This window comes from Chiloscyllium plagiosum, unplaced genomic scaffold (assembly GCF_037043375.1).
Source record: "Chiloscyllium plagiosum isolate Xiang-an unplaced genomic scaffold, Cpla_swu_hap1 HiC_scaffold_32, whole genome shotgun sequence".
In the NCBI taxonomy this organism is placed as follows: Eukaryota; Metazoa; Chordata; class Chondrichthyes; order Orectolobiformes; family Hemiscylliidae; genus Chiloscyllium; species Chiloscyllium plagiosum.
The window spans coordinates 7,261,687-7,274,521 of NW_028270170.1; the positions used below are offsets into that span (position 1 = coordinate 7,261,687).

Consider the following 12,835-nt stretch of genomic DNA (forward strand, 5'->3'; position numbering starts at 1 on the left):
ATATATGAGGAGCTTTGCAACATCACCAGAACAAAGGTACACTTGACAATAACACAACCTCAAAATACTCGTACAAAAATGCAATCCCTTTATTTCATCTCTTCACACAAACCACATTAATTACAGATTGTCATGGCATCAACTTTCAGTACACATCTCACTAACTCTACAAATGGAAGATCCCAATTTACAAAACTCTGTAGATATGTTCAATACAATAACCAATTACAGCTCTTACTGACCAAACAGTAAAGCCCCATGCAGCGGAAAAAAAATACACAGTCTAACAAAAAGTGTTCCTATTGTATCCAGATTTTCACAAATTCTTTATATTAAGATTCACATACAGACATTAATCTAGATGCATCGTGCAATTTCCTAGCATATACATGCATAATTGAAACCCTTTATTATTTAAAGCAGGAATAAGGTGAAGTTCATGTTTTCTATGATTACTGACACATCCTTCAGGAGACTATGAAAAATGTCACATTTATGTTAAAAAAAGCTTAAAAAAGGCATTCCGTATGTTTTCACATACATTTTGTTTAAATAGAACTTTGTAAATGTTTTCTTCTAAACGCACACATTTGATACATCTCAAAACGATCACTGCCTTTTAACCAAATTGGAAAAGACCAAAATTTAGAACAGACATTCCCAGTATATTCTGGTTGAAATCAAAAGTAATTCATTTTCAACAATAATTTTGGAAGTAATGTTTGGTGCTGTTACAGTTTGTTGGTTGTAATATTCTCAGTTGATGAAACTCTTAAGATTTACGTTTTTTCCCCTATTTCCATGAGAGATGAGTTGAATCTTGTGAGAATACTCAATGATATAATTACTGACTGGTTTTTCATTGCATTTCATTGATTAACTGAATCATTTTAAGTAAAATATTAACAGTTCACAATTTTTTAAATAGGAAGAATTCTCTTGGAGTGGGAAGGGAGGTGGATTGGGAAGGGGTGGGGAGGCGAATGTGTTGCATCACGTTGAAAGTGTCACTGCTGGAAAATGGTATACTTCATCCACATTTGCATCCAACCTCAATATAAAATCCTCAAGTTTGTTCAGAGAGAGACACCTCGCCTCTGCTGGCCTTCACCTTCGTGAGCCACACAATCAACCATTAGCCAAAGGGAAGTTCTTGATACCCTGGGTGGGATTAGCATAGCTCTGTGGGAGGGATATTAGTGGAATAAAGCGAAAGATAACTTCTGAAGGAAAAGCATCACTTCTGGTGTTTCTAACTGACATGGGAGGAGGGAGTGGAAAGTATCCCTCCACTTGACCAAACATTTCTTTTCAGTTGATCATAGAAAGGCCATTTCCCAGTTTAAACAGAGACACGCACGAAAATTCCTAGAAGCATAGCATTCCAACCGGAACTCTATCAACAACATATTGACTTGGACACCGTTTACCACCCTCTGAGAAAAAGAACAGGAAATGACATCACCACAGGAGATGACACCAGCAACCCAAGGAAATCTAAACACATAAATAAAAAGTGGGGCATAACACCAGTACTTCACCGGAGGCTCACAGATGATGTTACCTAGTACAGTGACGAAACATCTAAAAACGAGCCTTCCAGCTCAGTGAGCAATCTTACATCCAGAACCTCAACCTGAGCTACAAATCTTCTCAAAACTCGCTAATACTGTGAACACTTACAGTTCCTTGAGGTAAGAAAATGTAATTATTTAAACCTCCCCCCTCCATGTCACACCTCACCCTAGCCAATTCTTTTCTTAGTTGCAGAAACACTATTGGACCAATACCAAAATCTAGTCCTTACTGGCTAACTGCAGGTCTGTATAGGATGTATCCATTCAAAGCACACTTGGAACACTGATGCTTCAACCACCCCAGGTAGGCTGTCATTTTCTGGAGTGGAGATTTGGAATCATTTGCTGAAGAAAATAAATCTGTAAGAAATGAGGCCACTGTATTCCTCTCTCCCCAAACAAACAGGATTTATTATGAAATGATTTAAACTGGTGGATCATTATTCTTTGACGTCCTGTTGCACATTAAGTTCACTTTGGTCTGTGCACCTTTCACAAACAAGACTTAACACATTTGGAAGGGAGTCAATGCACAGCAAGAAGAAAATTTTTTTTGCATTAATTTCCATTAAGATAGTGAATTACCGCTCACTGGGACAGTGGGGGGAAATGATTGGTTGACAGGCCTTCCACAAAATTAAACAAATATACACAATTTTTAAAAGCTTCCCCCACTCACGCTTTCAGTGAAAGTCTGCATCTTGTGATCGAGTGCAGATTGACCAACAGCGAACCAAACACCAGGACTCCAAAACAAAACTCCACCCACCCAACCTTTTAAAACAATATAAGCAGTTTTACTAAACAGAAAAATCTTTCCCGTTTTTGCGGGGGGTGGGGGGGGGGGGGGAGGGAAGAAAGGTTTTAAATGGAATCAGGAGGAAGCCTTTGTAACAATCAGAGCTGAACTCCCACATCAAGAAAACGCTGGCCCCTGTGAGATTGTATTAAGGAAGTGTGATTGAGAGTGGGCTCAATTATAAAGTCGGAGCTTATCAGGTCCAAACCAAACTCGCCCTCTTGGATCACATTCAAACACGAATAGTCATACATCAAAGGAGTCAATACTCACATAAACTTAATACAAAGTGTTAAAAGACTTCACTTAAAATGTAAAGAAACTTCCTGCAATTCCAATTAATTGCTTCATGAATACTATTCTTTGTACAAAAAACTATTTAAGACAATATACAAAAAGAATAAGTGAACATTGATTCTGCCAGTGATATATATATATATATATACTCTGCAGCTCTAGATATCGATTTAACAGAAATAAATCATTCTTCATATTCTCTATTTTCAAATCCTGTGCTTTCATAAATATTATTTCTTCTCATGGATTTAATTTTATTTATTTTAAGGTAAAGTTTTTCAGTTCATGGTATTTCACCCACTGAGCAAGCCTGGGCCATTCTGTGGGCTAGTATTCAAATCAACATCAAGTACAAACTGTGTTTCAGAGCTGTACTGTGTTAAAGCAACTGCGTGTGTATTCAGGTAAGAGGAAGTGAGCAGAGAAAGTGAGTGGGGAGCAAAAGTAACTGAGAGACACAGCAAGAGAGAAGGAGTGGGTAGAAGGCTGGATGTGTAAGAAAATGGCAGCTGAGTCTCATAATCACATTTGCATTCTACATAGCATGACTGTTTGTCAGAGTTGAGCTTTCATTTGATCATAATATTGTGCTCAAATTTAATTTTGCAAATTAAACTTTTAAAAATCTTTATAAGAATAGGGTGATCAGGAGCCACCTTTAAAATGAAAACTTAGACCAAGGACTGGTGGAAGAAGCTAGCTCAGTCGCAGCTTATGGATGCAGTTGGTGAGTACAGTGCTGACCCCCTCACCTCCACGGGAATGGGAGGCCCTTGGGGCAGTAAAATAAGATCATACCAAAACATTTGGAGAGCACAGGTGAAGGGACATTCTGCCCCTCCTTACAAGGGGATCGACATTCTGAGAACCAATGCAAACTTCAAACTGCCAACATTCCACCCAGCTCAGAGCATTCGATGTAATAAATGAGGCAACTGGTTTGCAATGTACTAACCACTGATTGCATGGCATTATAGGAATGAAACAGTCGCTCAATGCTGACCTGTGTAAATGAGATCATGGGCCTGAATTCATGTGATAAAGTGTAAAAGAAGATATAGAGACTAAATTTAGAAAGAGAGAAACAGGATGAGAATTTTTTTTGGTTTTCATTTTTTACAAAATATTTCATAATTTTCACATCTATTCTACTGTGATATATCCATCAATCACTTGTGCTGTTTCCACTATTAATATACAAACTGACACACTACAGCTCGGACACCAGTTTGTATTCTGGATCAAAGCAGGTGACGGATTAGCAGATAGTGATTGAGAGCAGAAGCATTGGAGCTCCACGATGAACACTCTCCATGGTCCTCTTCTCACAATCCCCTCGACTGGACACAGAGTGAGGAAGGGAGGGAGAGGGGAGGAAGAAATGGGGTGGGGGGGGAGACTAGGAAAGGGAGTGGTGACTGCAGAAGATCGCGTTGCTTAAAGCTGATGAAATGGAAGCTCTTTAAAGACTCTAAAGCCACAGGGAACCAGCACAAGTGGCAGCAGCAGCAGCAGGAACAAAGCGAGACATTTTGGGATGACAGGGAAGGGGCTGGGGTGTAGAGTTTGTTGGGATTCATTAGCAGCAACGAGTGTGCGTTGTACTGGCTTCATGTACGAAAGCAAGCAATAGCAGGGAGGCTGGAGGCTGGGCAGGAATGGTTCCGGGATAAGGAACATACTTTTTAACAGAGGTGAGTTAAAGTAATGGGAAAACTGGCTGAAACAGGAAGGGGACCTAGATCAGAAACTGGAAGCAGGACAAGGTCCCTTAGCAGCAGTATCTCCAAAGAAGAACGTTCGTTTAATAGCCCCACCAGCAGAGACCCTCCATAGAGTCTCGGACACCGACTTCTGGAGGCAGTCTGGTCAGAGTGGGGAAGGCCTGCCAAGCCTTTGGCCCTGACAACAGAAAAGTCCCTAAACTGTTACAGGACGGGAAAACTGAAGAGATGAGCACTGGGCATTACTGGGCCAGGCAGAGAGAGTCCAAAACACAGAATGGAAAGACAGCAAAGCATAGCGGAAATAGCAAGGATAAGGAGGGAAAGAGACAAGAAATTAGCATTAGCATCTTCATACATGGAATACTCAATAGATCAGAAGTGACAAAGATAGTTAACACATAATTGACTGAGGACAACAGCTGAACAGGTATCATAGGGACATGAACATACAAATACAAAGTGGGATAGACACCTCCACCATTTAATAGTCAGGACTGAGCCTGACCTGGGGTTTTAACTCCACTTTCCCACCTGTTCCCATCGTCCCTAGATTCTCAGAAATCAAAAGTCTAACTATCTCAGCCCTGATCTGACCCAACGATAGAACGTTTATAACCCGCTGGGGAAGAGAGTTCCAAGGATTCACAAACCTCGGAGTCAAGATGTTTCTCCTCCTCTCAATTCTGAATGTTTGGTTCCTCACTCTGTGACGATGCGTCCCCACCTCTCCATGTTCTGATTCTGCAGCTGAGGAGGTCTACCTCCCAGAATCTACCCCATCAAATCCCTTCAGATTCTTGTCTGCAAGATCTTCTCAATCTTTGAAACTGTCAAGAGTAATAACCTGGTTCTTGAACTGGCTGATCTATACAGCCAGTTTGTTAAAAAAACAAAAATGGGGAATATCTACACTGTTTTACTGTTGGGTTCATTGGGCTGTCTGTATGTGATTATGTTTACTATTTCCTTTTTGAGGAATTTGGGATTGGAGGTTTGTCCTGGTTTCCCTATGACCTGGTTTGGGGAGTGCGTGGGCGGGGTCTGGCTTTGCTGCTCCTTTCCCCAGTACATTGCTGTTTCTTGTAAACTGCTGTTCATTGTTAACTGTTTGTAATTTGTGCTGGTTAATAAAATAAAAAAAAACAAGTGATTCAGAATCTCAATTCAGTCAACTGACTCTGAGCTGGCTGGCCACTCTGCTGCTGGGTTCTGGGTTTTTGGGGGGGAAACCTGATTCCTGAACTGGCTGGTCTACGCAGTCAGTTTGTTAACTGGTATTCCTTTTTTTAATATTGAGGACTGATTTCTAAACTGACTGACATACATCAGTTAGTGTGTAACTATTGTATTTCAGTTCTCACTAGGGAACTGTTGTTTCTTTGGTTGGTTGCAGCCTGTGTGTTACTCGTTTTCTCTTTGAGAAAAGGACCATCTGATTTTGTGGCAGGGCTTAGCCCTTGCACTCTGGCTTCTTTCTTTTTCGCATGTGTTTTCACTTTTTCTGATGTTTAGAACTGGGGCCCCCGAGTCATCCGTTCCTGTGGGTAGGCCTGGTCCTTTGTGGGTGACTCAGCCTCTGTAAAGACTGAACACCTGTGTGTGCTGGGAGGTGAGCATTTGTTGTGTCCTGGAGTGGACTCTGCCTGCAGGAGTTAACTGCATCTTTTTATAATGAATTGATTCCTATGAGTGGGCCTGGTCCTCTGTGGATGGACCAGGCCTCTGGAGACTGAACACCTGTGTGCTGCGAGATTTGGCTCTGTTCCTGGGAATGGACTCTGCATTTCGCAAAAACTCATTTATGGTAATGGACTTTGTGTGTACCAGAAGGGACTCTGTTTGTTGTGATAAACTCAACAAGACAGAGTCAATCACCCGTACTGCCTCGCTGTGAGCTTGGAGGTTCATAGGTCATCCCAACTGCTGGAGGGTGGATAGGCCTTCCTGATGCCGGTCGCCCTGAGAGCCAGAAGATGGGTAGGCCATTCTGAGCGCTGTCGTCCTGAGAAGATATAATTGCCATGGTTTGTCCTAGATGTGGTTGGAAGGTGTGTCAGAACGGCCAAAATCCGGAAGGCTTGTGTGCTAGCCTGCACACTGTCATCCCAGGTAAGGGGCCAGGCTGTCCCCGAGGTGGCTGGAAGATGTGTCAGGGCAGACAACAGGCCGGACGGCGCATCAGGGTGGGCAAGAGCACGTAGGGGCAGACTGAGAGCCGATGGTGGGTAGGCCATCCTCAGCGCTGTCACCCTGGGCAGGTAGGGGGATGGTGTTGGGGAATCAGGACGGGCTGTCCTAGAGTGGTCGGAAGGTGTCTCAGGGCAGACCAAGAACTGGAAGGGGCATGGGGTGGACTGAGAGCCGGAAGGTGCATAGGGGTGGACTGCCTTAGAGTGACCGGAAGGTGGTAGGGACGGGTGGTTTGCTGGGTCGCCAGGGGTGTGTGTAATATATGCACTGTTTTACTGTTGGGTTTATCAGGCTCTCTGTGATTGTTTACTGTTTCATTTTTGCTGATAAGGTGGGATTCGAGGTTCAATCTCATTTCCCTGGTTGGGCGGTGGGGTTTGTGATCTGGCTCGCTGCCCCTTTCCCCAGTAAATTGCTGTTTCTTGTATACGGCTTGTTCTTTGTTAGCTGTATGTTGGTAACTTGTACTGTTTAATAAAATTTAAAAAAACAGGGGATTCAGAATCTCCTCAGTCCAGGTGATTGACTCTGAGCTGGCTGGCTACAGCCGTGCACTGTGCACAAGTAAAGAATGGGTGATTTGGTGACGGGATACCAGCCTCGGTACAGTTATTTCACAGCCTAACTCCCTGAGCTGCCTCCATCATGGCTGCTCCTGTTGGTTGCAATTTCAGCACTGGCCACAGCTCCCAGTGGTGCTAAGATTGCTGGCTCTCCAATCAGCTGTCACCTCTTGGCAAGGAGCAGACCCTGTCCTGGAAAAGGTAGGAACTGCGAGGGCAGGCAGTTAACATGCAACATCAGCTAGGGGGCGAGAGTGTGCTGTCTCTGACTCTCTGGCTGGTGGACACTGCTTCCCCATAACATTCCAGACCAAATACACTCTTTACCAAGTCTCATACAACTGTAACAAAGCTGCTTTACTGCTGTATTCCAATCCCATGGAATGGATGAAAACTGCAAACAACTTGTAATGTTCCTTATACAAATATACCCAGACCCTCTGAACATCTACCAGAGCCACACAGAATGGGACAGACAGGGTGTTGGATTAATTACAGGAATCTGTGTCTGCAGGGTAGGATTCTGAGGGAGGTAGTGACAGAGTGGTCACATTTACTGGTTGGACATGTTCCTGGAGGCTTGATCGAGTGATATTGCCTCCGGCTAGTGAAATTTATCATCTTAATCAAAGTGGGTGTGTCCTTGTATTTCCTCCAGATGGGAGGGAGAGCCCAGGGAACTGGACCAGGAAAGGTCAATGTGACTTTGGGGAGGGAGAGGTGGGGAAGGAAAGGGGAGAGAATGCAATGGTATTGGTAAAGGAATGAGGGACATCAGAGTGGATTTCATCAGTGTGTTTATTTAAGACCAATATTTCTCCCCAGAACCTTCCTTTGGTGTAAAGGAAATCCTAGGGTTAAAGAGAATGTGATGTTAGTAAGAGGGAAGCAAAACTATTTTTTTTAGAAGATCTATTAACACAAAAGAAAGATGTCTCGGCCATGGGACGGTTGTCAAGTGCTGTGCTGCCATCTTGTGGCAAGAATGATCAATTACTGCAGGTCCCTGTGGGAGACCAATCAGCACACTGTGTTGGTGGAGTTATCCCAGTAGTTCCTTTTACCCCACTGGTGTGCAATTCTTTTCATCTTAATGACTTTCTTTTTAACATGTTCCACTGAGTCTGCTTTCTCCAAGGCAGGAAACTTCTGATTAACACAGTGAGCTGTTACAAACACACACTGCCTCCTCCATTAATCAGCAGCTTTCCTGCTTTACCAACTGCCAATTAATTATCTTTTTACACCTGGGGGGAGGGAGTGAGGGATGGGGAGAGGGGAACAAGTGTAAGGGAGAGGGTTGAGAGTGAAAGGGGAGGGAGGGGTGAGGGCAAAGGGTGCAGGGACAGGACGGGAAGAGTGAGGTGCAAGGCTGGGGAGAGGGTGAGGGGGAAGGGTGACAGAGAGGGGCGAGGGGGAGGGGAGATTGCAGATGCACTGGTGCAGGAGGTGCAGCAGGGCCACCACCAATGAGTATGAAGCCGGCTTTGATCAAAATGCTCACTTTGTTGTCTAGAAGTAAACTACCTGCTGGCTGCCTTGTTGGCTCTGTAGTCTTAGATACTCTTCCCGCTGTTTGTTATGTTTCAGTTTCTCGCTGCTGCTGCTGCTGTGCGGTTGCTTGAGTTTTGGAGAAGCTGGAATTGCAATGCGGCTTTGCAGTGAGGGATTGCTCCCAATCTAGAGCCAAGAGAGAACAGAATAAACAGACAGTCAGCACAGGCCCACCTGGACTCAGACAGCTTTATGGCTCCTTCATTCCCTCTTCAAGACCATCTCCCAAGCGCCTTTCCAATTTCTGCACCCCCCCCCCACTCCCTGCAACCTGAGCTCTCCCTTGACATAAACAAGGTCGTAGAGTCTTACAGCACAGAAACAGACCCTTCAGCCCAACTCATCCATGCTGACTATATTCCCAAACTAGAGTCCCATTGGCCTGCATTTGGCCCATAAACCTCTAAACCTTTCCTGTCCAGATGCCTTTTAAATATTGTAATTGTACCAGCCTCACCACTTCCCCTGGCAGCTTGTTTCATACACACACCATATTCTGTGTGAAACAGTTGCAAAACCAAGGATACAAGCAAGGGGTCTGGAGGAAGGGAAGGGGTCAGAGGGTCTCGATGATTCCAGGTCCTACCCCAACACTGCGAGAGTCTGGGTGTGGGGCAAGGAACACTTCAGCTACTGCCATCTTACTAATACTCCCCATATCCCCAGCAGCTCACCAACCCCACCCCACCCCCACACAACTCTGGTCTCCCCTAATCTCCCTATTCCACCATCACCCACATCACCATCTCCCCAATTACCCACCAGCACCCACCCCACTATCTCTCCCCATCTCCCTGAAATCTTCCATTGTCCTCATTTCCCCGATATCCCCTATTACCACACCCTGAAACCCACCAAAGGCCCCTTGGTTTTCCTCATCCACCCTCACCTCCCCCCCCCAACTCCCACCCCAGATCTCCCCCATTCCTCTTGCTTTCTCCATCAGTCAGCATCCCACATCTTGTGTGCCCTCCCCCTTCCGACCAGCCCAAGTGTAAATCTCTCGAGTCAATCTCCTGCTGCCTCTAGGATCAGGATCCAGTGTCTCTTGTTTCAGATGTTAGCCAGGGAGCTGTGTATTTCAAGCACTTGGAAGTTTTGTTTTAAATCTGTGTCGAATTATTCTTTGAGTTTGGGAACATGGGAGCCCTGTGCCTGGAACTTTAGACCCCAGTCTCGGTGTCGGGAAGAGGGGTATCTGACAGAGGGAGGCGATGACAGACCAGGGTGTTGCCCTCAGACAGTTCTGGGTTTTCAAAGTGCAGTCACTGCAGAGCAAGATCCCACAAACCCCAGTGGGGTGAATCGCTGACTGGGCCGCTTACAGTGACAAGGGGTGAGGGGAGGAGACATTTAGCTACAGCCCACCACGGGGTGCCAATGTTGGACTGGGGGGTGGACAAAGTCATACGTCACACAGAACCAGGTTATAGTCCAACAGGTTCATTTGAAATCTTTACCTGATGAAGGAGCGTCGCTGCAAAAGCTTGTGATTTTAAATAAACCTGTTGGTCTATAACCTAGTGATGTGTGATTTCTGAAATAGTGGACTGGAGCAACTAGGGGATTCAGCTGAAAATGCTGTCGGGCTTTTTGATTAATGGGACAGTGTAGTGATCACTGGGATCAGCGATCAGCTGTATAGCCCAGGGCTCAGCCATTCCCCGGAGACTCAAGTGAAACGCCTACAGGACCCTGTGTCTGTGGTACACTGCCCCTCTCAGTGGACAGAACAGGTCCCGGAGGAGTGGAAGTCTCCCAGGTCCCTGGCCCAATATTTTATTTCTCAAAAAAAAAGAGCTCTTTCTTTCTGCATGAGTCTTTTCAGGAGAAGCATCAAAATAAGACCGGGCATGGGGCATTTTTTTTAACTTGTTCAGGGAATATGGGCTGGGGCAACATTTATTACCCATCTCAAATTGCCCCTTGAACTGGTTGGATGGGCAAAACCATTTCAGATGTGGTTGTGAGGGTCTGTAATCACATGTAGGCCAGACCAGGTAAGGAAGGCAGATTTTCTTATGTTTTAACAGCAACACTATTAAGAATAGCTTTTTATTCCAGATTTTCATTGATTCTAGGAAAGATATTGTTAAACTTGAAAGAGTTCAGAAAAAAATTTACAAGGATGCTGCCAGGGCTGGAGGCTTTGAGCTACAGGGAGAGGCTGCACAGGCTGGGGCTGTTTTCCCTGGAGCATCAGAGGCTGAGGGATGACCTTTTGGAAGTTTATAAAATCATGAGGGACATAGATAGGGTAAATAGGCAAAGTCTTTTCCCCATGGTAGGGGAGTCCAGAACTAAAGGGCATTGGTTTAGGGTGAGGGGGGAAAAGACCGGAGGGGCAAACTTTTCACACAGGGTTGTGTATGTATGGAATGAGCTGGTAGAGGAAGTGCTAGAGCCTGGTACAATTACAACATTTAGAAGGCATCTGGGTGGGCATATGAATAGGAAGGATTTAGAGGGATATGGGCCAAGTGCTGGCAAATGGGACTAGATTAGGTTAGGATATCTGGATGAGTGGAAGGGTCTGTTTCCGTGCTGTATCACTCAGTGAAAATTTACCATCTGCCCTGGTGGGATTTGAACTCATAGCCGTAGCACATTAATATGGACTTTGTATTGTTAATCCAGTGATACAATCACCCCCTAAATTGAGGTCATTAAAATCCCCCGAAGGAGAAAGGAATCTATTCCTGACCCTTGTCACCCATAGTCCAAAGCCCAAGCTGGCGGGGGAGAGAGTGAGAGAGAGTGAGAGAGAGTGAGAGAGAGTGAGAGAGTGTGAGAGAGTGGGAGAGAGTGTGAGAGAGTGTGAGAGAGTGAGAGAGTGGGAGAGTGAGAGAGAGAGTGTGAGAGAGAGAGAGAGTGAGAGAGAGAGAGAGTGAGAGAGAGAGAGAGTGAGAGAGAGAGAGAGTGAGAGAGAGAGAGAGTGTGAGAGTGTGAGAGAGTGGGAGAGTGGGAGAGTGTGAGAGAGTGGGAGAGTGAGAGAGAGTGGGAGAGTGAGAGAGAGTGGGAGAGTGTGTGAGAGTGAGAGAGTGTGAGAGAGTGTGAGAGAGTGTGAGAGAGTGTGAGAGAGAGTGGGAGAGTGAGAGAGAGAGTGTGTGAGAGAGAGAGAGAGAGTGGGAGAGAGAGAGAGAGTGAGAGAGAGAGAGAGAGTGTGAGAGTGGGAGAGTGGGAGAGAGTGAGAGAGTGTGAGAGAGTGTGAGAGAGTGTGAGAGAGTGTGAGAGTGTGAGAGAGTGTGAGAGAGTGTGAGAGAGTGTGAGAGAGTGTGAGAGAGTGTGTGAGTGTGAGAGTGTGAGAGAGTGTGAGAGAGTGTGAGAGAGTGTGTGAGAGTGTGAGAGAGTGTGAGAGAGTGTGAGAGAGTGAGAGAGTGTGAGAGAGTGTGTGAGAGTGTGAGAGAGTGTGAGAGAGTGTGAGAGTGTGAGAGTGTGAGAGTGAGAGAGTGTGGGAGAGTGGGAGAGTGGGAGAGTGAGAGAGTGAGAGAGTGAGAGAGTGAGAGAGTGAGAGAGTGTGAGAGTGAGAGAGTGTGAGAGTGAGAGAGTGTGAGAGTGAGAGAGTGAGAGAGTGTGAGAGTGTGAGAGAGTGGGAGAGTGGGAGAGTGAGAGAGTGAGAGAGTGAGAGAGTGAGAGAGTGTGAGAGTGTGAGAGTGAGAGAGTGTGAGAGTGAGAGAGTGAGAGAGTGTGAGAGTGTGAGAGAGTGGGAGAGTGAGAGAGTGAGAGAGTGAGAGAGTGAGAGAGTGAGAGAGTGAGAGAGTGTGAGAGTGAGAGAGTGAGAGAGTGAGAGAGTGAGAGAGTGTGAGAGTGTGAGAGTGTGAGAGTGTGAGAGTGAGAGAGTGAGAGAGTGTGAGAGTGAGAGAGTGAGAGAGTGTGAGAGTGTGAGAGAGTGGGAGAGTGAGAGAGTGAGAGAGTGAGAGAGTGAGAGAGTGAGAGAGTGAGAGAGTGTGAGAGTGAGAGAGTGAGAGAGTGAGAGAGTGAGAGAGTGTGAGAGTGTGAGAGTGTGAGAGTGAGAGAGTGAGAGACCGGAATTAGAATCTGAAATGTCCGTAAAAAGACCCCAGACCCAAGGAATGATCGAATCTTGTTTCTCATTGGATGCTGAGCACCAAGATGTCCCACTCCTCA

At 45.6% G+C, this 12,835-nt stretch overlaps 1 protein-coding gene across 17 annotated transcripts in view; it reads right to left on the reverse strand.

Moving 5' to 3' along the window:
- The window catches only part of srcin1a (SRC kinase signaling inhibitor 1a), a 584,261-nt gene that overhangs the window by 2,163 nt on the left and 569,263 nt on the right, over positions 1-12,835 (reverse strand). For 13 of the 17 annotated variants that reach the window (XM_087977753.1, XM_087977757.1, XM_087977752.1 and 10 more), the window contains one exon: positions 8,681-8,833. In XM_087977753.1, coding sequence (XP_087833879.1) covers positions 8,681-8,833 — 153 coding nt within the window. Of the gene's footprint in view, positions 1-65; positions 4,643-8,657; positions 8,834-12,835 lie in introns of those variants that run through there. The other 4 variants (XM_087977754.1, XM_087977747.1, XM_087977749.1 and 1 more) reach the window with 3 other exon arrangements.